Source organism: Nannospalax galili, unplaced genomic scaffold (assembly GCF_000622305.1).
Source record: "Nannospalax galili isolate Female #2095 unplaced genomic scaffold, S.galili_v1.0 scaffold286, whole genome shotgun sequence".
Lineage (NCBI taxonomy): Eukaryota > Metazoa > Chordata > Mammalia > Rodentia > Spalacidae > Nannospalax > Nannospalax galili.
Window position 1 is genome coordinate 1,529,476 of NW_008359442.1, and position 27,084 is coordinate 1,556,559.

A 27,084-nucleotide genomic window follows, 5' to 3' on the forward strand; every position below is an offset into this window, starting at 1 on the left:
GCCACGATACATGCACACACAAGTACACACGCCTTTAAGTCTTGGATCCCTCCAGGCTGCCTTTGTAGAGGGTGCTAGGAAGAGGTGGTTACCTTCATCTCAGCAAGTTGGGACGCCAGAGCACGCTGTAAACTCCTATTCTTGATTGCACAAAGTCGTGTGAAGTGTTTTAATATAGAAAACCCAGAGCTGTAATTAAGACCACATTTACCGTGTTCGCAGTTAGAACTTAAAATTGGAGCAGCTGATAACTGATATTATGTATAGAATGGAAGAATAACAGCCTCAGACAAATTTTGTACTCCTACAGTTTCCCTTTTGTTGGTCAAAAACATTAGGTATCTTTTGTTTCTACTGTTAGGGAAAGGATGAATGTAATTTGTGCAGTCTCTCCGAGTTCTCATAATTTGTTTTGTTAATGAATGGATGAAACAACTTTTGTTAAAATGAAGTTAGTTTTCAAATGGTCATTTAGACTTTAAAAGATTCATTTTAATATAACTAATAATTTTCTTATAGCCTGAATGTTGGTTTCAGATGGGTCCCCACCCAATACCCCTCCCCCCAATATGAGGATAGGATGAAATATTCTAAATATGTAGCCTAGACCTGGAGGAAAAAAAATATGAATTAAAATACAATGTTCAGTTCAAATGTTCAGTTGAAGAGAAATGTAATGTTTGTCAAGTATGTCTTGTATTTTATTCAAGATTTTATAATTTGAGACTTACATCTTTTTTTAAAAAAATCTTTCAGGATCACTACTCTTGGAATCAAAGATAAATCCAAACACTGCATATCAGAAACAGCAGGCAAGTAGTTGTTTATCTTTAATTTGAAAGACATCTGTAATCCAGGAAGTATTAATCTGACAAAGATGGAAATACTTTCCAGACAAGATAAAAATATTTGGTAAATAAAGGTAGAAACCATGTGTATTTACCTTCCAGATTGAAAGTTTCACACTGAAAAGTGGAAGTTTTTATTGTTGGTAACTTAATCTTTGAATTGAGCACTGTTTGTATTAGAATACAATGTTTGTTAGTCTTATTTAACTAAAGTAAGCCTTGTCTCTTCTATACCCTGTGCACTAAGCCTTTTATTCTGAGTCACAGTTGAAAAAAAAAAAATGGCTTAAAAAAGAAAATTCAGACTGTTAATTACTACCATTAAAAAATTCAAAGGAGTGCTTTTTAAAATAAGGAAAGCCTGTTGTGTAAAATTTAAACCTTTGACTCAAAGAGTTTAAGCATTTAAGTTTTGTTTTTTATTGTATGTGTATTTTTAATTTAATCAATGGATACTTTTAAACTGTACACATTGATAATTATGTAACATTTTCTGTTAGTATTTATTGTCATTTTGGGAAAGAAAAATCTATGTTGTGAATAGTGTAGTGGATACTGTAATAGGTTCTTGTAATACCATCAGATTTAACATATTAACATTATATACGTATTTGTTTCAAATCTTTTTGTGATGTTCAACATTATGGATAGAGTTAAATACCCCCCTCCCCTTTGTATCCATCCCATTTTGTCCATTTTCTATCCTCCCTGTAGGTAACCCTATTCTGAAATCGATGTATATTCTTTTTGTACTTGCTTTGATCCTTTTTTTGCATATGTATGTATCCATAAATAATTTGTAGTCCTTTGTGTGTTTTTAAACTTTATTGATATCATACTTTTACGTGTATTCTGAAACTTGGATTTTTCACTCTTTTTTTTTGGAAAATTTTATTCATGTTAATGTAGATACCCATTTTTAAATGCTGTATTATATTTCAATGTATGCTATACGCCTATGAGACATTTGAATTATTTCCATTGTGTGCGTGTGTGTGTGTGTGAGAGAGAGAGAGAGAGAGAGAGAGAGAGAGAGAGAGATAAAGATAAAGTGAATATGCCAGAGATTTTTGAAGGAAAAGAGCAATTATTTTTAGGTTTGTATTTATAGGATCAAGTGTACCTGTCTTCAAGATCTGTGAAATTTTGGATGTCATAGCCTTCACAGAAGAATAAAATTACATCTATTGCACGGCTTATTATTAGTACAAGCTTTCCAGTAAACAATTGTTTTATGCATGCAGCATTCTTAGTCCTTTAGAATAGTCTAAATATTTTAGTATTCAACTGATAGATTTTCCTCTTAGAAATTTTTTTTGGTGAAGAATCAAAACATTTGTCTTGAACATCTGAAGATGTTTCCCCATATCTTAGATATGGTTAAGATAGATATAATTTCTAACTCCACTAGACAGACTGTCTTTGCCCTGAGTTTTACAAGATAAGCACTTGGAGTGTTTGCTTGTTTGCTTGCTTATTTGTGGAGAAATACTAATATATTGTCATCATTTTTTTCTCCTACCAACATGATTATAAAATAAGGAAATTTCCTCTTAAATATATGTGACTACTAATTCATAAGCAGTTCCCTGCATATTTAGTTAAGATATGAATTCTTCTCAGCTTGTGTAAGTGATCTTTTAACTGCTATTACTTTTGAAAAGATTATATTATGCAGAAGTTTATAAAACAATCCTCCAACATGTTAAAAATACACAGTGGATTTTTGGACACGTACAAATCTTGGAAGTATACTTTCATATATAATATTACTCTGCTAGAAAACTAGTTCTGGGGTCTGGAGAGATGGGTCAGCAGTTAAGAGCACTGGCTGCTCTTGTAGAGGATTTAGGTTCGGTTCCCAGCACCTACATGGCTGCTAACAGCCATCCATAACTCCAGCTCCAGGGGATTCAAAGCCCTCTTCTGATCTCTGCAGGCACTGAACAACATCGGTGCACTTACATATCTGCAGCAATATACTCACATTAAATTTAAAAGAAAACTAGTTTTGGAGAATTTACATTTTTGTATACAATAATATGTCTCCTTGTGTAGCCCTGGTTGGATTGGAACTCAACAGAGATCCACCTGCCTCTGCCATCTTAGTCCTGGGTTTAAAGACATACTACCATGCTTGGCAAAAAGAATTTTTTTTTTTTTATAGTTTATTTTTATTTTCTGTTTATGCTTGGATTGCCTGCATGTAGGTAAATACACCCGTGTTGTGCAATGCCTGTGGAGGACAGAAGAGGCCGTCAGATCCCCTGGAACTGGAGTTACAGACAGTTGTTAGCTGTCATGTGGGTGCTGGGATTCGAAACATTGGAAGAAAGAAAATTATTACATAATACAGTATGAAACAAAATACCTGATAGGTGTGTCAGATTTTAAATTCTTTAAAATTAACCCCACTGTTCTTGTATAAATCAAAAGCCAGAGTCATAGAGATTAACCTAATATGTGTAACACAGTTGTTTATTCAGTGTTTTAAGAGAGAACACCTCACCTCACTTTTGCTGAAAGACAGGTAACCACAAATGAAACAATGATAGAATAATAGGATAGCTAATGAAATTTCTTAGCCTAGTCCTCACTGAAAATGCGTGAAAGCACTTCATAGGGAGGCAGCTAAGGTACAGAAATGTCAAGAATGGGAATGTAGAGCAGGTGTGTGCCAACACAAAATATTATAAACAGAAAACTTGTATTCCACAGCCACAGGCAGTAGAAAAGTAGAGACAGAAGAAATTGATAGAGGCCAGAATCATTAAGATGGCCCAGTATTAAGCTCTGAATTCACCTAATTTTTAAGTGTATGGTTTTGAGCAAACTTTCTCTGTACCTTATCTTTTGCTACTGTTGTTGCTTTTTTGAGGCAAGGTCTCATCATTTAGTCCAGGTTGGCCTTGAACTTCCCTCAGCCTTCATGAGTGCTGGGATTATAGGCCTGCACCACTCTGCCCAGCTTGAAAGTCATATTTTAAAATGACCATCTATCTCATATACATAAGCTAACATATGAAAAATGCTTTTTTTTTTTTTCTTTTTGGTCTTTTTGAGACAGGGTCTCCCTGTAGCCCTAGCTGTCCTGGAACTCACTATGTAGACCAGGCTGGCCTTGAACTCACAGAGGTCATCCTGCCTCTGCCTCCTGAGTCCTGGGATTAAAGCATGGGCCACCATGCCCTGCTGAAAAATACTTTCTAAAGAATTATTTTTTTAATTTAATGTGTATGAATGAATGTGTTTTGCCTGTATGTATATAAGTACACCATCTGTATGCAAACCCACAGAGACAAGAAGAGGGAGCAAATCCCCTGGACCTGGAGTTATGGATGATTGTTAGCTACCATGTGGGTGCTGGGAACTGAACCTGGGTCCTCTGGAAGAGCACCCACTGCTCTTAACCACTGAGCCATCTCTCCAGCCCTGGAAAAATACTTTTTAACACAGTGCCTAACACATAAAAATTGAATTCATAATCTGGTCCTGATTATAAGATGATGTTCTGCCAATGAGGAAAGATCAAAAAGGTAAAATTTTTGTTGACGGCCCTAAAAAAGTAAATAGTGAAGCTGTCAGTAGTACTCAGGTTCTAATTCTAATCTATACTTATGGTATAAAATAATCAGATTTACCTTTAATCCCAGTACTCGGGAGGCAGAGAGAGGCAGACAGAGCTCTATGAGTTCAAGGCCAGCCTGGTCTACATAGTGAGTTCCAGGACAGCTGGGGCTACAGGGAGACCATGTCTCAAAAAGACCAAAAAATAATAATAATCAAATTTAGAGACTAAGATATTACTATTTATAAACAGTATCATCATGTCTATACATTGTATCAGAAAACGTGCCAAGGGGAAGAACTACTACAAGCCTGTAGATGCATTGTTTGTTTAATCTTATTTTTTAGACTTTTTAAGTTTTGTTTTTTAATTTCTTTTTTTAATATTTTATTATTTTAATTTTATGTGTATGAGTGTATTCCTTGCATGTATGTAAGTGTGCCTGTGTTGTGCAATGCCTGCAGAGGTCAGAAGAGGGCATCAGATCCCCTGGAACTGGAGTTATGGAGGATTGTTAGCTGCCATGTGGGCCCTCTGCAAGAGCAGCCAGTGCTCTTTGCTGAGCCATCTCTCCAGCCCTTTGATTTTGATTTTGATTTTAAATGGTACTTTGATGTATATTATGTACACACAACACACATGTACACGCTCACATTCTCCTTTTTGGAAAAATCTCAAGTCTGTTGAATTTTGTCATAGTACTGTGGGACAGTATAATCTGGCAAGGAGTAGACTCAAATATTTTATGACTGGCTTATTCATATTAAGGAAGTAGACCAGTACATTATGAGATGTTACAAATACCAGTGAATATGATTTTTAAAACTGGAGTATCAATGGTTAAATTTTGAATACAATTTTAAGATGCCATTTAGACTTTTGATTAAGAACCCATTAGTTGGGCCAGGTATGGTGGTGCATAGGGTAAATCCTAGCCCTTGGAAGGCAGAGGCAGGCAGATCTCTCCTAAGTTCCAGGCCAACCAGGGATATATAGTGAGACCTTGTCTCAAAAAAAAAAAAAAAAAATTTAGCAGGGCATGGTGGCATATTCTTTAATCCCAGCACCTGGAAGGCAGAGGCAGATGGAGCTCTGAGTTCAAGGCATGCTGGGCCTACAGAGAAACCCTGTCTCAAAAAAGATAAAAACAACAAAAATAAATAATATTCAGCTCTGAAATAGTTTTTAGTAGAATATTTTTTATTTTTGACACACACACGATGTATTTAGATCATATCCAAGCCAAGTATCCCTACCCCTCCCCCCATAATACTTCATTTCACCTTTATGCCCTTTTTTAATACATATAACTCATTAGTTCCAATTTATGCTGCATGCATTTGGATAGATCTACTGGAGTATGCTACCAACCTACCATGCTCACCAAGAAAAATGACACCCCTTTACTCCCAATCCTCCAGCAGCCATCAGCTGCCGACAACTCCTCAGAGTAGAGTAGTTTGTTGAGACAGCATCTCACTGTAGCCCAGGCTGGCCTCAGAGCAATCATCATGCTTCAGCTTTCCAAGTTGCTAGTATTACAAGCATGAGCCACTGTTCACAGTTGTGATGTTAGTATATAAAACAAGTCCATTTCTTAGAATAAAGCTGTGTTATGATAGCAAGTTTTGCGATGGACCAAGTTGTCAAGTTTCCATGGACTGTTTTATACGTATCCTAGTCTTGGGCACTTTTTCTTAGTTTTAAAGGACTCCATTAAATACAATCTTTTATTGCTGTTTCTGAGGTAGTGCCTTTCTCTGCAGTCCTGGCCAGCTTTGAACTTTCTCATACATCCCTCTGCCTGTAGACGTGCACTCCCACACTTAGCTGGATGTTGGTCTCCATAACTGACTTTTCTGCTCTTCTTGTGAGCTCATTTAGAACCTGATTTCTATAGGGATACAATAATGATAAAACATTTTAGTTTTGAAACTGTAAACTTCTTTTGGTTCAAACAGAAACATTAATAATATCCCAAAGAGATTAGACTTTGCCGCATACAACTAAGCAGATAATGTAACAAAACAAAGCACAGTATAAAACACTTTACTATGAAAATCAGAGCCTGGTTGTACCTAGGCTTTTTGGATTTGCTGAAGACCCTGCATTTGATACTTTGCATTCTGTTTTAGGATTTTTTGTCATTTCTGTACTCTCTCCTCTAGGAGCTTTTAACTCTGACCCATGGGATACTTTTAAGTAGTGCATCTTCCTAGAGGTGCGTGTGGGAAGGGTAGACTGATTTGTCATCCATTTTGAATAAATATATAGGACTAGAAGGGCCCTACTCTGTAACACTTCCCCCACCCCCATCTCCTTTTTTTAGATAGGGTCTCACTATGTAGCCTTGGCTATCCTAGAACTCACTATGTGGACCAAGCTGGCTTCAAACTCACAGAGACCCACCTGCTTACTTTAGCCTCCAACTCTGCCTCCCAAGTGCTCAGATAAAGGTGTACACCACCACACCTGGCTTCTAATATATTTTTGTATATAACAGGTAAGTAAATCATAGTATATGATTAAAGTTGGAAACCATTTTGAAACAGGGTCTTAAGAAGATGATTCAGACTGAGGAGAAAACAGGACCTGAGTGGGTGCCCAATGCTTTCATGGATCTGACTATAGTAGCTCTGCTTCTTTGTTTAGAACTTTGCTACTGGTTTTTCTTTCTTTCTTTCCTTTTTTTTTTTTTTTTTAAGACTTACTTTAGTTTTACTTGCATGTGTGTCTCTTTGTGTGTGTATGAGCACATGGGTGCCGATGTCCACAGAAGCCAAAAGAAGGCATCAGATCCCCTGGAGCTGGAAATACAGGTAGTTAATTGTGAGCCCCCCGTGTGGGTGCTGGGAACCAAACTCTAGTCTTCTCCAGTCCCTTCTGCTATTTAAAAAAAAAAATTTAATTTTTATTTTATGTGTATGTGGGTTTTGCCTGCATGTGTATAAGTGTGCCACATGCATGCAATGAAATGCCTATGGAGGCCAGAGGAATTATGTCATATCCCCTGAAACTGGAGTTACAGGCAGCTGTGAGCTGCTCTGTGGATTCTGGGAACCAATGGTATGTTTTTTTGTTTGACTTTTTGAGATAGGCTTCCATGTAACCCTGATTAACATCAGACTGCTTTGTAGCCCAGGATGGTCTATGAACTTGAACTTTTGGTTTTTGTTTTTACTTTGAGAATGGGTGTCCCTGTAGCCCCAGCTGGTCTGGACCTGGCGATGTAGACCAGGCTGGCCTAGATCTCACAGAGATCTGCCTGCCTCTGCCTAATTGTCTTCTGGGATTAAAGGCATCATGCACCACCACACCTAGTGTATGTGGAACTGGGGATTAAACCCAGGGCTCTAAGCATGCTAGACACTCTACCAACTGAGCTACATACCCAACCCTGGTTCATGTGTATTTTTGAAATCAAATTTTACTATGGTTCCTAAAAAGTTGTTTATTTAGATTACTACTTGGTGATTTTAATGTTTAATTTTATTATATGCATGTGTTTAAAACTCAAATCTCGGTTTCTAATTAAAGGTTTTGTCTACCTAACCTTTTTAAAGTAGGGGCAAAATTGAGGCTACTCCCTGAAGAATAAATTTTATTCTTTCTACAGCTTAAGCTGCTTATAGAACTACTTTTAACCAGTTGACAACCAATTAAAAAGGAATGATGGGTATTTAGGATGTTCATGATTGGAATGGCTGAGTTTTGGATGCAACAGAAAGTAGATGGTTGGAATGTCTACAGTCAAGAATGATTAGCCAAAACCAACGAACCTATTTTAGATCTATGTATTTTTGCTTCTTTAGAAGATTGTCCTGGGACTGGAGAGATGGCTCAGTGGTTAAGAGCACTGGCTATTCTTGCAAAAGACCCAGGTTTGAATTCCAGCACCCACTGGTAGCTAACGACCATCCTTAACTCCAGTTCTAGGGGATCCGACACCCTCTTCTGTCCTCTCTGGGCACTACACGACATGGGTGCACTAACACACATGGACTCCTACACATAAAATAAAAATAAACTGTAAAAAGAAGATTGTTCATGTCTTCTTTAATTCCAAAATTTCTATTTTGTTGGCAGTATATTACCAAAATTTCAAAGGGTAGAAAAATACTGTGCAGTTGTGTAGTGTCAGTTGGATGCATTTTACCTGTGCCAGTTCTCTTGATTTTTATTTGTACTTTATAGACATTTCTTTTCTAGTGTAGTGGTGTAGAAATCTTATTTCTTTTTTAACAGGATACATTAATTGTTTGGTCAGAAGCTGAGAACTATGACTTGGCTCTAAGCTTTCAGGAAAAAGCTGGCTGTGATGAGATCTGGGAAAAAATTTGTCAGGTAAGTTTCTTTCTATATTTATAATTATGACTGTGCACATTTTGATACCATAGCATGGATTTTGTGTGTTTTTCTAGTCCTGGGGATCCAACCCAGGGCCTCAGGCATATTAAGTAAGAACTCTGCCACTGACTATATCCCCAGTTATGGATATTTTTATATGCTATAACAAATTCTTTCACTTAAAATTAGTAATGGCACAAAAACCCATTGTTATAATTCCTTTACCACTTAGATTTTGATAGTATGTATTCATAATTGATACTCTAAAATGCTAAGATCCTTACACAGACCAAAAGATTAAATGATTATGTTCAGGCTTTTAGGCGTTTTTTTTTTTTTTTCCTCCTAATACTTGGACATGTGTTTGTCTAATGTGTTTTAATACTATATGACAGGCACTAATGATCAAAAGTACCTATGACTAGACTGGAGAGGTAACTCAGCAGCCAAGAGCACTGGATGCTCTTGCAGAGGACCTGGGTTCAGTTCCCAGCACCCACATGGTAGCTAACAACCATCTGTAACTCCAGTTTCAGGGGATCTAACTCCCTCTTTTGACCTCCAAGGGCATTGCACAACACAGGTGCATTTATATACATGCAGGCAATGCACTCAAAAAATTAAAATTATAACTATTTTTTAAGTACCTATGACTTCAGTATACATAGTACCTGCAGTTGCAATTCTTGGCAGGGGTTTTTGTTTTTGGGGTCTCACTATGTAACCCTGGCTGGCCTGGACCTTACTATGTAGTCCAGGTTGGCCTCGAACTCTGCCTATCTCTGCCTCCCAAGTGCTGCAATTAAAATTGCAAGCCACCACATCTGGCTTAACTGATTTTTCTTAAACTTTTTATTTTAGAATATTTTTAGATTTATTTTAAAAATGTGAACAAGGCTGGAAATTATAACCCAATTGATAAGAGTGTTTGCCTGGCATACAGGTGGCCCTGGGTTCAATTCCCAGCACTGCTTAAACCAAGTGTGGTGGCAAGAACCTATAATCCCAGGAATCAGGAGTTAAAGGCAAGAGGATCCAAAGTCCAAGGTCATTCTCAGCTTCAAGTTGAAATTGAGACCAGCCTGGGCTACATGAAACCATTTCAAAAAAAGAGAAAAAAATGTGAATTAGTAATAGAGTGCCTACATAACTACCTCCCTGACAACCTCCACCATCAGCTGCACTTAATGCAGCAAGACTAGCATCTCATATTAATATGGAACATTTGTTCCAATTAGTAAGCTAATATTAAATATTACTGTTACCTAAAGCCCATGCTCTCGGGATATTAAGAGTTCTTAGTTTTTCCTTAATGCTTCGTGTCTCATTATCTTCTTAGGCTTTTTTAGCGGTGATACTTACCTAAATTAATCATATAATTTATCTTACAATGAGAAATCAGTTTTATTGATTGCCTAATACAGTTCTTTATTTATGATGTATTGCTTTTATTGTTGGTTGGCTATTGTTATTTTCATTATAATGAGTTTTTTCTTCTGTGATTATGTTTGTTTCTTTCTCTCTTACTGGAGATAAGTCACCTAAGCTTGACTGACCTATAGTCTTCAGCCCCTCCAGAGGTCAAGGATGCTTCACAGTCCAAGGTCTCCCATCATCAACCACATTATTAGTGTAGAATAATGCAAGCCCCCAGGTAATTAGTCACTTTAAGATAAGATATTGCTGGCGCATAAAAGTTACTCCTCAGGAACTGGGCAAGGGCCAAACCTTTCTTTGAGCAAGGTCAGTCCCTTGGATAAGATGATGCTCTTCCACCAAACTCGATTTTGTAGTTAAAGCTGGCACTGAACTCCTGACCCTCCTGCCTCAGCTTCCTAAGTATTGAGTTTACATATGGGTGTGTAACCATGCCTGACTGCAAGGTATTTTTACTTATATTCAGTGATTTGATTTCCAGAATATTAAATAATTTTGTGTTTTAAGGTAACCAGTTGTACTTGGGTGTTTTAGGTTCAAGGTAAGGACCCATCAGTAGAAGTCACACAGGACCTCATTGATGAATCTGAAGAAGAACGATTTGAAGAAATGCCAGAAACTAGTCATCTAATTGACTTGCCCATGTGTGAACTCAGTAAACTTGAAGAGATTGCTGACTTAGTTACCTCAGTTCTCTCCTCACCTATCCGTAGGGAAAAACTGGCTCTGGCCTTGGAAAATGAAGGCTATATTAAAAAACTACTGCAGCTGTTCCAAGCTTGTGAGAACCTAGAAAATACTGAAGGCTTACACCATCTGTATGAAATTATTAGAGGAATTTTGTTCCTAAATAAGGCAACTCTTTTTGAAGTAATGTTTTCTGATGAGTGTATCATGGATGTCGTGGGATGCCTTGAATATGACCCTGCTTTGGCTCAGCCAAAGAGACATAGAGAATTCTTGACCAAAACTGCAAAGTTTAAGGAAGTTATACCAATAACAGACTCGGAACTAAGGCAAAAAATACATCAGACTTACAGGGTCCAGTACATTCAGGACATCATTTTACCCACACCATCTGTTTTTGAAGAGAATTTTCTTTCTACTCTTACGTCTTTTATTTTCTTCAACAAAGTTGAAATAGTCAGCATGTTACAGGTGAGTAAATCATTTTTCACAATTCTATTTTCAGAATTTAGTTCCTAATAATTTAAGCTGGTGTTGAAGATTTGTTTACATTAAATGTACTGTCAGGCATAGAAAATATAACTATCTTTTGACTTTATGAACTACAATTTTTTTAGTAAAACATACTTTTCTACTTTTTACTACATTATTTTGTGCATGTATGTGCATATGTGTGTGGGTTATAGTGTGTGTTTATGGAGGTCAGAGGACAGTTTATGGAGTTCATTTTCTTCCACTATGTGGATCCTAAGGATTGAACTAGGGTTCATCAGGATTGGTGGCAAGTACCTTTACCCACTGAGCCAGTTGGCTCTTTTTTTAAGTAGTTTATTTATTTTTATTTTATGTGTACAAATGTTGCCCATGGAGGCCAGAAGAGGGCATGAGATCCTCTGAAACTGGAGTTACAGGCTGTTGTTAGCCACCATGTAGGTGCTGGGAACCAAACACAAGTCTTCTGCAAGAGCAGTCAGTGCTCTTAACCACCGAGCCGTCTCACCACTGAGCCGTCTCCAGCCACTGTTTTGTTTTTATGAAACAGGGTCTCATGAAACCCAGGCTGTCTTTGAACTTACTGTGTAGACGAGGATGACTCTTAATCCTCCTGCCTCCACCTACTAACTACTGGGATTATGGGTGTTACCACTACTTCTGGCACTACTTGTCAGTTTTTCATTATTCTCTGGTAATGTGTAGACGGGAAGCTAAATGTACATATTAGGTTCCTTTTATGATACCTGGACCTGGGACTTTTTGTTGATTTGTCTTTCAGTTGTTGTTTTTTGGCTGGCCTTAAACTCAGGATCTTCCTGCAACAGTGTCCTGAGAGCTGTGATTTCAGTAGCTGTGGGCCCTGCTCTGCATTTCAAGATGCCATTTTATTTGCAGACAGAAAAATGATTACATTTTGAGGAAATTGGAAAGATGGTTACTATATACTATAGTTAATGTAAAGGGGCTAGTATCTTAGATGTAGCTTTCAAATGACTGCTTGACTTCAAAGGGGTTTCCATATCCATAGCAGTAAATCCTTACTTTTTATATTTAAAAACTATGATCTGGCGATTGCAGTTTAATAGTAAAGTGAATTCCGTAGCATGTGCAAGGCTCTCAGTTCAGTCCTTAGTACTGCCAAAAATAGCTAAAATACATTGTACCAACTAATACATAAGTATTTGTAAAACTTTGTATATTGTGTTCTATTTCTGTTTTACAGTAAGCTTATTTGTGAAATCTGTGATACAAATCAAGTGGAGCTTTTTATTCATTTCTGGTCCATGAAGTACATTTGTGAAATTGTCATGAACTATAACTATCTGTTGTTTGTCTAGGATTTACCTCTTAATTGTTTCTTACATGCCTAAAATGATGCTGAATTCTAGTTTCAAAAATGTAGAAGCAAAGAAATTGAGACTGTATCCAATTACTTGTAAATTTTAAGATGTCTTTATTATTTTTAATTATGTGTATGTGGGAAGGGGGTTTGTGTACCTATGTGCTAAAAAAGCCCAACTCTGAGGTTTCTGTGACAAAATTTTTGGCTAGATATTAAATGTTAACATATAACCTTCTGCCTCTGTAATATGCATACTTGTGTCTTTTCAAATGAATTTTAATGTCCTGTCATGTGAATTAAATGAGGTAAGTGAAATTGTACACTATTTATCTAACTGGTACATATAAGTTATAGACTGTTGTTAGCTGATAAATTGTGAAGTAAAAGCATCCACATAATTGTGGGCTCCTAGCATATATTCTAACATGTATTGATATTCTCAACTCATTAGAACATAAGATTTTTATTGTCAGTTTTCTAGCTACAGATTGAAACCTCTGCCTCAAATTGAGAAATATAGTTCAAACATGTTTTGTAAATTCCTAACAGGCAATAAAATAGGGATATTTCCATATAAAAAGCTACAGAGTAAGATCCTTTTCAGAAGAGAAAGTTTAAATTTCTCATCCTAGAAATGATAGAGGACAGCAGTCTCAAATTTTGATATTTTGTAATAAAGGTTGCATATATTCCCAATATCCAAAGGGAAGAGTTGAACTTAAAGCAAACTCAACAGCATTCATACTCTCTGTGTCTCTGTCTCTGTCTCTCTTAAATTAAAACAAACACACCAGCATTCATACTCTCTGTGTCTCTGTCTCTGTCTCTGTCTCTGTCTCTGTCTCTCTCTCTCTCTCTCTCTCTCTCTCTCTCTCTCTCTCTGTCTCTCTCTGTCTCTCTGTCTCTCTCAATAATAAGGTTTCAAAACTAAGAAATTTCTAATTTTTTGCTTTCCAATTACATATGTAAAGTGTTCAAGTGCCTCTTCAAAAAATGATGGGGGCCTGGAGAGCTGGTGCAGCCGTTAAAGGCTCAGGCTCACAGCCAAAAAGACAAAAATGATGTAATGTGTGGGTTTTTAACACTCACATTTTATGATTTGGTCCTTGATGTGTTCTGATTTTAAAAGTTTCTTTTTTAAAAAGTTTCTAAAATTATGTGTATTTATGTGTTTCTGTGTGTGGTTTTGCACACTTCTGCCATGGAGGCCAGAAGAGGGCATCAGATCTCCTGGAGCTGGAGTTCACTGGCAGGCAGTTATGTGCCCCCTGATGTGGGTGCTGCCGTACATGTGCTTAGCAACTGAGCCATCTCTGCATCCCCAGGAGTAACTTTTTAAAGGCTATCTATTTATGATATCTGGACCCTAACTCCATCTCTGTCGTTCAGTAGCTTCAGATAATCTGTCTCCCCAAATCTAAAACTAGACTAGGCAATTTCAAAGTAATGTTGTAAAGTCTGGTCACATTTATGTGATTCAAAAATGTCAGTTGTTCTGTTTGTTTTGCCTGGTTTTACATTTCTATAAAGAAAATAGCTTAATATAGACTTTTGGTTCTTTGTGTGAGTGTGTGTGCGTGTGTGTGTTTTGGTTTGTTTGTTTGTTTGTTTGTTTGTTTGTGGTGTGTGGGATCTAATTCATGGTTAGAAAAACTCTGTACCACTGAGCTATATCACCAGCTCTGATTTAGGTCTAGGCAACAGGTTATATTATCTAGAAAAGCAGCCACATACAATGTGACACAAATAATTGTGTCTTATTAAAACAAAAGCTCCTAATAAATAGAAAATAAAAACTAAAATCATCTACAGAAAGTATTTCAATGACTTAGAAAATCAGGATTTAGGAAAAACAGTCCAACCATATATACACTTTAAGTTTCTGCCTTAAAGACATGCAGGAGCAGATTATGTTTGTAGCTTAAAGAAATGATTCATGCTAGAAATTAGAAAAATATACTCAGAATCAGAAAGCATTTTTCTAATGAGCATACTTAAGATTGCCTTTATGCAAAATACATTTTGTATTTTGGGCTGTCACTTTAGTATTGATTCTTAGAAGAATTTAAGGAGGAAAGTTGCATTTATCAGGGCATTGGGACCTTTGAAAATATTCTGGAAAGTTAAAAAAAATTAGGCAGATATGTGGGAAGATAAATATAAATTGAGGAATTCATATTTATAGTTGTTACTATTTGACTTTTAGAACAAGCTACATTAATTAAACATAGTGGCCTGACTAGAAAAAAATTTAATATAATGGAGGATACCTAAGTTAGCACTTGTTTTTAATATCTCCAAGTCATCAGAATGCAGCGATTGTAGTGTTTATCATTTTATTTTATCCTTGGAGACTATAACATGCAATACTCTGCTCTGATTGGCTATAAATTAATATATTTATAAACTTCTTACATGTTAAAGTTCATCTTCCTTCATCACTGTACTTGTACAGCCCTGTCTTCTTTTTTCTGGTGTAATATGAACTGACAGTGAGAGCCTCAGACTTTGAGTTGTGTTTAAAAAATACTAGAATGAAAGTAAATTAATTTGCTGCACTACCTCTAGAACTTCTGATTTTGTTTTTCAGAGTTCTAAGATCTCTAGTTATGTATATATGTATAACTGAAATTGTATTTTTAAGTTTCAAAAAATTATAAATATATCCTCCAAGTAAGGTTTCATGATGAAAATAGTAATTATATGGTAATCTGCTTCTGTTATAATTTATGTAAATCATGTTTATAACTTTATACTTTTATTAATATTTCATATATAATTATTCTTATGCAGGAAGATGAAAAGTTTTTGTCTGAAGTTTTTGCACAATTAACAGATGAAGCTACAGATGATGATAAACGACGTGAGTTGGTAAGTTATTTATTCAGAGCTTCTAAAACTTGTTTTTATGTATTTCAGAACATTTTTAAGATATGTGTGTCATTTTCCCTCCATTCCATACCCCCCCATGGGGAAATTTGAATGCTCTATAAATCCCCAAATCAGTTAGATGTCTTATATCATGACAGAATTACAAACATACTTTGTGTGTGTGTTATGTGTGTATGTGTGTGTAGTTTTATTTATATTACAGAAATTTTTTAAGAAAAAAAAGATAGAAAATACTTCTTAAGTGAATGATAAATGGGATTTTTTGTGTTATTTTTGAAACAGGGTCTCATTGTATAGACCAGGGTGGCCTGGAACTCACAGAGAGCTGCCTCCCTCTCTAATGCTGGAATTAAAAGCATGTACCACCACACACAGCCTGTTTTGGTTTTTTAATATATTTATGGGAGAGTTTGGGGAAGTTTTGGTTTTTGCTGCTGTTTGCTTGTTTTTGCTTCTGTTTTGAGAGATGACTGTTTTAGGGAAAAGAATAGCAATCACTGCCAGATGTTTGACTTCTTTTCAAACATAATCAGTTTTGGGATTTTTATAAATATAAGTTTATTGACTTAAAATCATTGTCATCATTTGTGTAGTTATTTAATAAACTATTCAGTCTCCTGATTGTCAGATTAGTATTTTGAAGTGAAGACTCTGCTGTCCTTGCCAGTTCTTCAAATTTTGTTTTTCAAGGTTCCCCGGTAATCAAATCCAGCCACATTTTATTATAGGATTTTTTTTTTAACTCATAGGACATTTATCTCAAATACAAGTGACAAAGTCAGAAAACATAAAAATTGAAAGAACACTATACAGTGTTTTGAGTACTTTAAATCAATGTGTCATGTAAATGTGACATGATTAATATATTTAATATAATAACAGTGTATATATTTTGTTAATAGGCTATTCCTATAAAGTAAAATGTATAACAGGAAAGATAAATACATATCAACAAATGTATGTACATACATAAAGATTTCCTTTCACATTTGCTATCTTATGGGCAGTTTAGGTCATTATACATTAATCGTTTACATAAGAAGTTACTTTTTTACTGAAATGTTTTTATTGCATTTTTATGCATTTCGTATATTAGATCTTAATCAAATTTATTCCCCCTCCCCCATCTGTCCCCCAACACACACACTGGATTTCATGTATTCTATCATGTATGTTAAGTCCTATCCAGTCAGGCATTTGAACCCATATGTCCCTCGGTGCTAAGGTTGGGGCCTGCTGCCCATTTCCCTCATTCTGTGCTGGGTTTTAGTCTGATTGAATTGGCATGGGTCTTTTGCTTGCTGTCACCATTATTGCAGTTCATATGAGCAAGTTGCCAGTAGCCTGAAAGCCTCTGTTTCCTTATGTTCATGCACCAACCCTGGCTCTTACAATCTTTCTGCCCCCTCTTCTGCAGTGGTCCCTGAGCCAAGAATAGGTGGGGTTTAATATAGGAGACCTATCCAGGGACACCCACTCTGCAGTCTCTTGTTCTCTAAAACTTAGTTGTGGCCTTCTGCATCGCATTTTGTTGTATGAGGAAACTTCCCTGGTGAAAGTTGAGGGATGTATTAGTATTCTCTCTACTCCCTGTTCCACTATGTTCCATGAGCCTTAGGTATAGAGGTTCCACTGTAGATGTGTCACTTAGGGCTAAGCATTTCTCAGATGTCTATTCTCTCTGTGTGACCAGTCGTGGAACTCTGTAATAGCCTCCATCTGTTGGAGAAGAAAGCTTCTTTGATGACTGGTGTAGAATATTCTTGTCAGGGTTGTAGGTGTGTCTATGTCAGGTAGATCAGGAGGCCAGGGGCAAGGTGGGGTTGGGGTCAGCCTGTGGAGGGTCTAGCAGACCACTCTAGAGGACTAAGCTAGTCTAGGTTAAGATACTAGTCAGGTTAGGAAGCTAGTCCAGAGATCTGAGGAAGAGGAGGATCCAGCCTGGGCCAATGGCTAGAAGTGGAATAGAGTGTGGGGAGAGTGGAGCTGCTCAGGCTGCAGAGAAATCAAGATACACTAGATGGGATCCGACTTAACATGGTAGTGGGTGGGTGTGTCTGGCAGGCAGATCAGGAGACCAGGGCAGGGTGGGGGTGGGGACAGCCTGTGGAAGGTCTATCAAACACAAGTTGTAGAACTGAGCTTGTCTGAGTACAGGGGATCAGTAGGCAGGTCTGGACTAAGGGTAGTCCAGAAATCTGGGGCAGAAAGAGCAGTAGTGGGCCTGGACCCAAGCAAGGCTTGAAGGGAGACCAAGCGCAGGGAGAGAGTGGAGCTGCCCAGGCCACAGGGGAATTAAGACACAGTAGATGGGATCCCTACATGACATTTTTGCACTGGAATATGTTTAGAGAGGATCGATATTTAAGAAGTAAAACTAATTAATTAGTTGGTGCTAGGGTTTGGGTTTGTTTGTTTTTCATTTATTTATTTTACATTTGAGAGAGTGGTACACATGCCACAATTCATGAAGTGGAGGTCAAAGGATAGCATGAGAAAGCTGGCTCTCTCCTTCTACCATGTGACTTCCAAGAATCAGGCCCAAGTTATCAGACTTGGCAGCAAGTGCCTTTACACACTGAGCCAGCCATCTTGTCCACCCTGCTTTTTGTTTTATAAAGGGACAAAGTTTGATATTAACTCCATGGCCAGGTTGGCCTCAAATTCATGATCCTCGTGCCTCAGCCTCCTGAGGGCTGGGAATATAGGTATATGCCACTACACTCAGCACTAGTTTTTAATATATTTTTAATAGAGATTTTTGAGAGGCCAGGATACATGAAAAAACAAGAACCTTCAGAGGGTGAATTCTCTACTCTGGTAGCTATCCTTAGAATGGTGCCAAATTTTATTTTCATGTTTACTGACATCTCACCTTAATTTTTAACCTTGCAGGTTAATTTTTTCAAGGAATTTTGTGCATTTTCTCAGACATTACAACCCCAGAACAGGGATGCTTTCTTCAAAACTTTGGCAAAATTGGGAATTCTTCCAGCTCTTGAAATTGTAATGGTAATTATGGTTTCTTTTCATGCTTTTGAAACTGAATTTGTTATAGTTTTATATGTGGATAGTAAAATACATATTACACTGCTGAATTTTATAATTTGGTTTACTATTTGTCTGATATTGAATCACCATGAGAATGATTTCAATTACCAGATTTAAAAATTTTGTACTATCAGTATTCATTCATTTGTTTTTCAAAGATTATTATCTTTTCTGTTATTTGTATTTCATAAAATGTAATAAAATGTCTTTCTTTTTCAGTCCAGCTGGTAGATAGAGTGAGGACGTATTGGACCAGGGGACCCAAGCTTCAGTATGGGATTAGTGTTATAGTTTTCAGGCTTTAGTTGTATGAGGTTGGGTTTTTTTAATTTGTCTTTTGGTATTTTTAAGACAAGGTCTGTCTGTAGCCCCAGATGGTCTAGAACTCACTATGTAGACTAAGCTGGCTTCAATCTCCCAGAGATCCTGCCTCTGCCTCCCGTTGGGATTAAAGGCGTGTGCCACCCCACTCAAGAGTTACAGGAGTTTTATTCATTAGCATTCTCTATGAAATATTTAAATTGAGAATTTTTTAGTGTTCATGTTAACATAAACTTATGAAAATAATTTTTTATATTTCTTTTTTATTCACACGTATATATGTGTGTTTGTGTCATGTGTGGAGGTCAGAAGAGAGAGGGTCTCAGAGCCCATGGAGCTAGAGTTGGAGGTGGTTGTGAGCTGCCTGACAAGGGTGCTGAGAACTCAAGTCCTGTGGAAGAGGAGCAGTATGTGCCCTTAAACACTGAGCCATCTCTCCAGGCCCCCCAAAATAATATTTTTAAACCAAAAATAATTTAGTGGGATGAGTGTATCGTTAACTTTTTTTCTGTTTCTCTATTTTGTTGGTTTTTTGCTTATCCCTTTTAATAGTATAGCTGCTATATTTACTTTGCTGTGATACCACATTTCTTCCTCCCGTATTTATGACTGAATGAAAAGTCAAGTAACTAACATTTTCTTACTATTTCTTCTTAATTGAAAGTTTTGGGGCTGGAGAGATGGTTCAGTGATTAAGAGCAATGCCTGCTTTTAGAGAGAACCTGGGTTCAATTCCCAGCACCCACATGACAGCTAACAACTGTCTGTAACTCCAGTTCCAGGAGATCTAATGCCCTCTTCTAACCTCCGGTATCGCACAACATGGGTGCACTTACATGCATGCAGGCAAAACACTCATACACATAAAACAAAATTAATAAATAAATTTTTTTTTAAGTTTTTAGTGTTGTACACTTCCAGAAAAGAGTCTTAGGACCCCTAACGGATTCCTGGGACTACATTTTGTATTGTAGTCCCAGGAATTGTAGTTTATCACAGATTTGCAACCATAGAAATCTAAGTTGTGGGAAAGCTGTAAAATGTTCAAAAACTGTTTTCAAAGGCATTGTCTTAAACAAGTAATGAAAGATAGATTGGTTATTAAGAAGTAACCTTGGGGATTTTTCCTCCTTTGGAGCTCCTCCTACTCCCTGGAGTTCTTTTTCACTTTTTCTTAATAAAGTTTACTCTGGTGGGTGTGAGGGGGGCTTTGATGGTAGAGAGTCAGCTCAGCAGTTAACGGCACTTAAATTTTTTTTTTAAGTAACGTTTTCAAATATGGGACCAAAACAAAAAGATTCTGGAAGACTTCACTTAGGAAACTTCATTAATTTTTGAATATATTTAAATACTTAGACAACTTTCAAAGTTGAATTTCTCCTTCTACCATGTGAGTTCCAAGGATCTAACAGGTCTGCAAGCACCTTCACCACTGAGCCAGCTTGCCAGAGGCCTCTCTTGGATTTTTTATAGCATCTTTAAAATATTGCTCCCTAATCCCATACTGGTTGGTTTGTTGTTATTGGTGTCGTGTGTGTGTGTGTGTGTGTGTGTGTGTGTGTGTGTGTGTGTGTCCGTGTCCCACCACCTGTAAGCATACCACATGGGTGCAATGCCTGTGGAAGCCAGAAGAGGGCATTAGATCCCCTGGAACAGGAGTTAAGAATAGTTATTACCTAAACACAAGTCCTCTACAATAGCAACCAGTGCTTTTTTAACTGCTGAGCCATCTCTCCAGCATGTGTGTTTGGTTTTGTGTTTTAGTTTTTGTTTTTTGATATAGCATCCCCCAGTATAGCACAGGCTGGTCTCAAACTTGAAGCAGTCCTGCCACTGCCTCCCAAATGGTAGGATTACAAATATGCACCACTATGCCAGCTTTGTGCAGATTCTTAGATTTAAACTCTCTGAATATTTCTTCTTGATTGTAAAAAACAGCAGCAACTAATCAGTGAGCTGCCCGAAATTATACTATAATTTAGAAAAAGGAAGGAAGAAAGAGGTATTATGATTCCATTTACTGTCTTAATCCAAAACTTGGGAGGTAATGCATGGATCTTAGAAAGGAAGGAAAGAAGGATAGAAAAGAAGAAAGGGAGAGAGGGAGGGAAGGAGGGAGAGAGGGGAAAGAAGGAAAGAAAGAAAAAAAGTTTCAGTTCAGTGTCTGTTGTAATCTAAAAATTTGAGAGATTATGCATGGGTTCGAGGAAGAAAACAGCAATGCAAGAATAACTTTTGTTATTAGTCTCTAACCTAGCTTTGCTTTTATCAGGGAATGGATGATTTACAAGTCAGATCAGCTGCTACAGATATATTTTCTTACTTGGTAGAGTTTAGTCCATCTATGGTCCGAGAATTTGTGATGCAAGAAGCCCAGCAGAGTGATGACGTAAGTAATGATGCTGTGGTACTCGCTATTGCAAGAAAATCATAATAATAACCTTAAGTTTTAGAATATAAAATTACAATCATTTGTAACTTTGGGAAGCTCAGAATATATGCCAAATGATTTGTTATTGCAAAGGGAAAAAAAACAGATTCAAACTAGTATCGGGATATACTGTAATTGAGTTACATTTTTCCTCCCTCTGTTTTTCTTTGTTTTTGCTTTGTGTTTTAGGTCGGGATTTGGGTTTGGCTTTTGTGAGACAGGGTCTTTCTTACTCTACAGCCTAGAACTCCCTGTACAAGTTGGCCTGACACTTCCAACATTCCTCTTGTGTCAGCCTCCCAAGTGTTGGGATTAGAGGCATGAACAACCATACACCTAAGATTAGCCTCTAAGATTCATAAATATTGATTTGTTAGCTTGAAGGACTGATTAAAGACATTTCAATCCTTCAGGAGATTTGTGAACCAGCTAGTAATCTTGAATAACTAAGATTTTGCTTTCACTTAGTATCTTTTTTTGATTGGAAATGAAATTTGAATAATAAGAACAATGTTGTGTTCCCCCACTATAGAAATATTAAACTTGGGGCTTCTAAGGCTTAGCAGTTAAGAGCACTCACTGTCTGCTCTTCCAGAGAACCCGCTTTTGATTCCCAGTACCCATATGTGAGTAGTAACCGGCTATAACTCCAGTTCCAAGAGATATGATGCCCTCTTCTGACCTCCATGGGCCTTGCAGGACACAGATACACTAACATTCATGCAGGCAATATACTAATACACATGTTAAAAAACTAAATAAATAAAAATTTTAAATCAGGGGCTGGAAACATGGCTCAGCAGTTAAGAGCACTGGCTGTTGTTCCAGAGGACCCGAGTTCAATTCTCAGCACCTACATGATTACTAACAACCATCCTTAACTCTGGTTCCAGGGGATCCAACACCCTTTTCTGGCATCCTCAGATTCTGCATGACACAGGTACACTTACATACATGCAAGTAAAAGACGCATAAAATAAAAATAAATCAGAAAAATTAAAATCTAAAAAATGTTGAGAGAAAATGTTGAGATAAAATTTGACTTTAAGAAATCTTTGTTAATGTGTTTACGTGTAGATGACACTTAATCTATCATTTGATTATTTTTGCTTATCTTTAAATTATTAAATTTAGGGGCTGGAGAGATACTTCAGTGGTTAAGAACACTGACTGTTCTTGCAGAAGACCCGGGTTCAAATCCCAGCACCCACATGGCAACTAATGACTATCCATAACTCCAGTTCCACGGAATCTGACAGTCTCTTCTGTTCTCTGCCGGCATTGCATGATACGGATGCACTTACCTACGTGCAGGCAATACACACATACACATAAAATAAAAATAATAAATTTTTTTAATTTTAAAAAAATTAGTAAATTTATAGCAGAATTTATATTTCAGTGAGCAAAGTATTTGAAGTCCTAATTAATAGATTAAGTTAAACATGTCTACCATAATTTAAGATGGGTAAATTTCTTAGCCCAAGTCTAGAAAAAGCTCATTTGACTTCTTTACCTTTCCATAATATCTTAACATTTTATATGAAGTGTTCTTTGCTCAACATGCCAGAATAAAGGAGATACAGTTTAATATGGAATCTGCTTTTTCCTCCTAATTGAAATAAAGCCCGTGTTAACATTAATAACAGAGTTCTATAGGGTTTTAAAATTTAAATTTACTTTATAATTGATACATAAAAATTACATGTAATTTATGGGATACCATCTAACATTTCAGTACATGTGAACATTGTGGCCCTATTTATTTTGCCATGCTGGGGATTAAACCCCAGGTTTTACATATGTTAGGAAAGTGTTCTACTAAGTTATAACCTCAGCCCTGGGTAACATTTAAATCTGGGTAAACATATGTGCCTCCTTAAATATTTGCCACTGTTTTCTGGCATGGTGGCTCACACTTGTAGTTCCTGCCTTTAGGGGACTGAGGCAAGAGGAACATTACAAGTTGAAGGTCAGCCTGGGCTATAGGTGAGATCCTGTCTTTAAATAAAGCAGGCAGGGAGCAGAGAGTCATGGTGATGTAGAGTGCTTGCCTGGCATGCGTGAAGCCATGTGTTCAATCCCCTGTACTACAAAAATGAAAAATTGTCTTTTCTTTATGGTGTATTGGTCATTTTTGTTGTTGTTGTTGTTTATTTTTTTATTTTCTGTGTATGCGTGTATTGCCTGCATGTAGATAAGTGCACCCATGTCATGCAATACCTTCAGAGGTCAGAAGAGGCTGTTGGATCCCCTGGGACTGGAGTTATAGACAGTTCTTAGCTGCCGTGTGGGTGCTGGGATTCAAACTGAGTCTTCTACAAGAACAACCAGTGTTCTTAACCGCTGAGCCATCTCTCCAGCACCCAATCTGGCCATTTTTTAAATATCTTTGTCAATAATAAACATACTGTCATTTACCACATAAGGCATTTCTACCAACAACAGACCACATACATGCAATGATCACCTGAAGTTATAGTGAATCTGATTGAGGAAAACACTGACATTAACATAGGCCTCCATACATACACGTGCATACATGTACACATACACTTGAAGACATACACAAATAGAATACAGAGAAATTCTGTATTTGCAAGGTGCTTGTGGCTTCATATTAAAACTGAAGAGGGCGTTGCTTCTGTGACAGTCGATCTGATGTTAGGTCTTTTTTTTTTTTACTCTAAAAAACTCTCTTGAGAATTTCATACGTGCATAAAAGGTGTTTTGATCAAATCCATGCCCACTCCCTCCCTTCCAACACCTCACATTATCTTCCCATCATTTTTTTTCCTGACAACTTCATGTACTCTTTCTTTCTTTGTTTTTGTCTTTTTTTTTTTTTTTTTTTTTGAGACAGGGTCTCCTTGTAGCCCCAGCTGTCCTGGAACTCACTATGTAGACCAGGCTGGCCTTGAGCTCAAAGATCTGCCTGTCTCTGCTGGGATTAAAGGCATGCGCCACCAAATGAGCGCTCTCAAATACTTTTGACATTTTTGGCCTTTGGAATTTAGTATGTTGCTGTGTGGCCCAAGGACATTTTGACTTTTAGCCAAGAGACTGGCTACTTTTCTTTGGGGTCTTATTTACTCTTAACTGCCTAGCCAGTTCCTACCTCCTTTTCCATCCTCCTCACACCATCCTCTGAAGAGGTTACCCAAGTTGCCAATCACTCTCATACCTTGGAAAGAGTTGTGTGCTGGGTTCTATCCTGGTCTTTTTCTAGAGAGAAGTTTTAATGGAAACATCTAGACACTGAAATTATATTTTAGGGTCACTGGTTTTGTAATCTTGTTTGGTCATCCTCTTAATTTATGCCTGAAGCTGAGACTTAGAAAGGTAACCTCTTGTGAACAAAAGTCACTGTAAGCTGAGGGCATGCCCTCCTTTTTGTTTGTTTGACTCTATAATTTTTTGAACTTTGAAAAACAGAAAGAAAAAAAAACTTTCAATAGGCTCTTCTGTTCAAGTCTGCTTTTTCTGTGCTCTGAATTCAGTTAATGAATTTGTTGTATGTCTAATCAAGATCTAATGGAAATATGTTTTCTTTCAGGATATACTTCTTATTAATGTAGTTATTGAACAGATGATTTGTGATACTGATCCTGAGCTAGGTGGTGCAGTCCAGTTAATGGGACTTCTTCGTACTCTAATTGATCCAGAGAACATGTTGGCTACAACTAATGTAAGAAATTACACTGATTTAGAAATATTTTGGCTTAGTCATTTTTATGTAGTTTTGTAATAAAGTTTTAAGAAGCAACAAATACTTTCATATGTTTGTATTAAACAGCAATGATATTCTTATAATAATTCATTTGCAGTAAATACAAGATTGTAATTATTAAATTTTTTTTAATTTTACATTTATTTATTGAGGGGGGAGGATATGCCATCTTGCATGCATGGAGGTTCCTGGTCAGCTTGCCAGAGACAGTTTTCTACTTCTACCACATGGAGCCTAAGAATTAAACTTAAGTGGGCTTAGCCCAGAGCTTGCTATGTAGACCAAGTTGTCCTTGAACTCACAGAGATCTGACTGCCTCTGCCTTCCAAGTACTGGGATTAAAGGCATATGCCACCACCACACCCACCTCAAGAGTCCAGAATGTAGTAGTGGTTATTTCAACATGGAAAACTATTTCCTTAATTAGATATTCTCTATAATATAATCATAATATAATCATAGATATACTATATCAGATAATCTCTATAATATAATCATAATCTAATTATAATCATAATATCTAATTATAATCATAATTAGATCATCTATTTCTTTTAATTTTATGTGTATGAGTGTATTACCTGCATGTATGTAAGTGCACCTATGTCATGCAATGCCTGTTGAGTTTAGAAGAGGGTGTTAGATTCCCCTGGGACTGGAGTTATGGGCGGGTGTTAGCCACCATATGGGTGCTGTTCAAAATTGAACCCAGGTTCTCTGCAAGAACAACCAATGCTGTTAACTACTGAGCCATCTCTCCAGCCCCTCAACTTAAATTATTAACCTTTGTAGATTTGTAACAAGAGAACAGACAAAGTTTTCCAAAGAGAAGCCTTTGTTTCTCTTTTAATTCATGCTGAGAAACAACACACTCACCTGAAAAACAGGAGCAATATTTTCTTCCTTAAAAAAATTGTTACAGTTTAGTGGGGCCAACTATTTAATAAATGGTGATAAATTAGGAATTAGTTTCCAAATTACAAACTTGAAATTTAAAGAACAGCTTGGAAGTTCATCTTTTGACTTAATAGCCCAAAAAGATTGCTTCAGTTTCAGGTTCAGACAGACAGCAGAATATTGTTGTGGTGCCCCCCACCACACACACACACTTGGGGATGGAGCCCAAGATCTTGCACATATTAATCCAAGTACTTAACAACTGAGGTACATTCCCCACTCCTCAAGTTCTAATTTTTAATCCGTTACAACACTTGACTCATAATCCCAGGAGCTGGAAAATGTCTCAGCCAGTAAGAGCACTTGCTACTCTTCCACAGGACTAGTTTCATTCCCAGCATCCACACAAGATGATTCACAACCACCTGTAACTCAGTCCCAGGGGATCCAGTCCCTCTTTTGGCATCCACAGACATCCAGATACACACAGGCGCACACTTACATGTAAATAAAATAATCTTAGCAATTTTCAAGTACGCAATGCATTCCTATTAGTTGTAGTCACCGTGTTCAGTAGATTGATTCATTATATTTCAGATCGCCATCTTTGTAAAAAGTTTTTCTGAATTTCCTCAGAAAAACTGTCTATACTTTTTTTCACTTTCATTTTTAATATGCAATGTGAACTATTTTCTGTGGAATTCAGATTCAAGTGCATATATGTAGACTTTTGCGTTGACTATATGTAGGTAGTTTGGGATTCTTTCATGTTATCATAAAGTGGTTGTTGGATGTTTTCTTAAGTACAAAGGTAATAAAGTGTTCTTTTAAAACTTCTATTTCAGAAAACTGAAAAAAGTGAGTTTTTAAATTTCTTCTACAACCATTGTATGCATGTCCTCACGGCACCACTTTTGACCAATACTTCAGAAGACAAATGTGAGAAGGGTAAGTTCTCTTGTTTGTCTGCTCATGAGGTCTGGTTTTAAAGAACAAAATAAGTACTAAAGCTAACGAACAATTACTGGGAGCTTTATA

At 36.9% G+C, this 27,084-nt stretch overlaps 1 protein-coding gene across 3 annotated transcripts in view; it reads left to right on the forward strand.

Annotated features, from left to right (window-relative positions):
- Positions 1–27,084, forward strand: part of Ppp4r3b (protein phosphatase 4 regulatory subunit 3B) — a 59,387-nt gene that overhangs the window by 3,463 nt on the left and 28,840 nt on the right. For all 3 annotated transcript variants that reach the window (XM_008823000.3, XM_029558634.1, XM_029558633.1), the window contains 8 exons: positions 757–812; positions 8,662–8,760; positions 10,735–11,358; positions 15,518–15,595; positions 18,512–18,628; positions 21,261–21,377; positions 24,976–25,107; positions 26,892–26,994. In XM_008823000.3, coding sequence (XP_008821222.1) covers positions 757–812; positions 8,662–8,760; positions 10,735–11,358; positions 15,518–15,595; positions 18,512–18,628; positions 21,261–21,377; positions 24,976–25,107; positions 26,892–26,994 — 1,326 coding nt within the window. The remainder of the gene's footprint in view (positions 1–756; positions 813–8,661; positions 8,761–10,734; positions 11,359–15,517; positions 15,596–18,511; positions 18,629–21,260; positions 21,378–24,975; positions 25,108–26,891; positions 26,995–27,084) is intronic.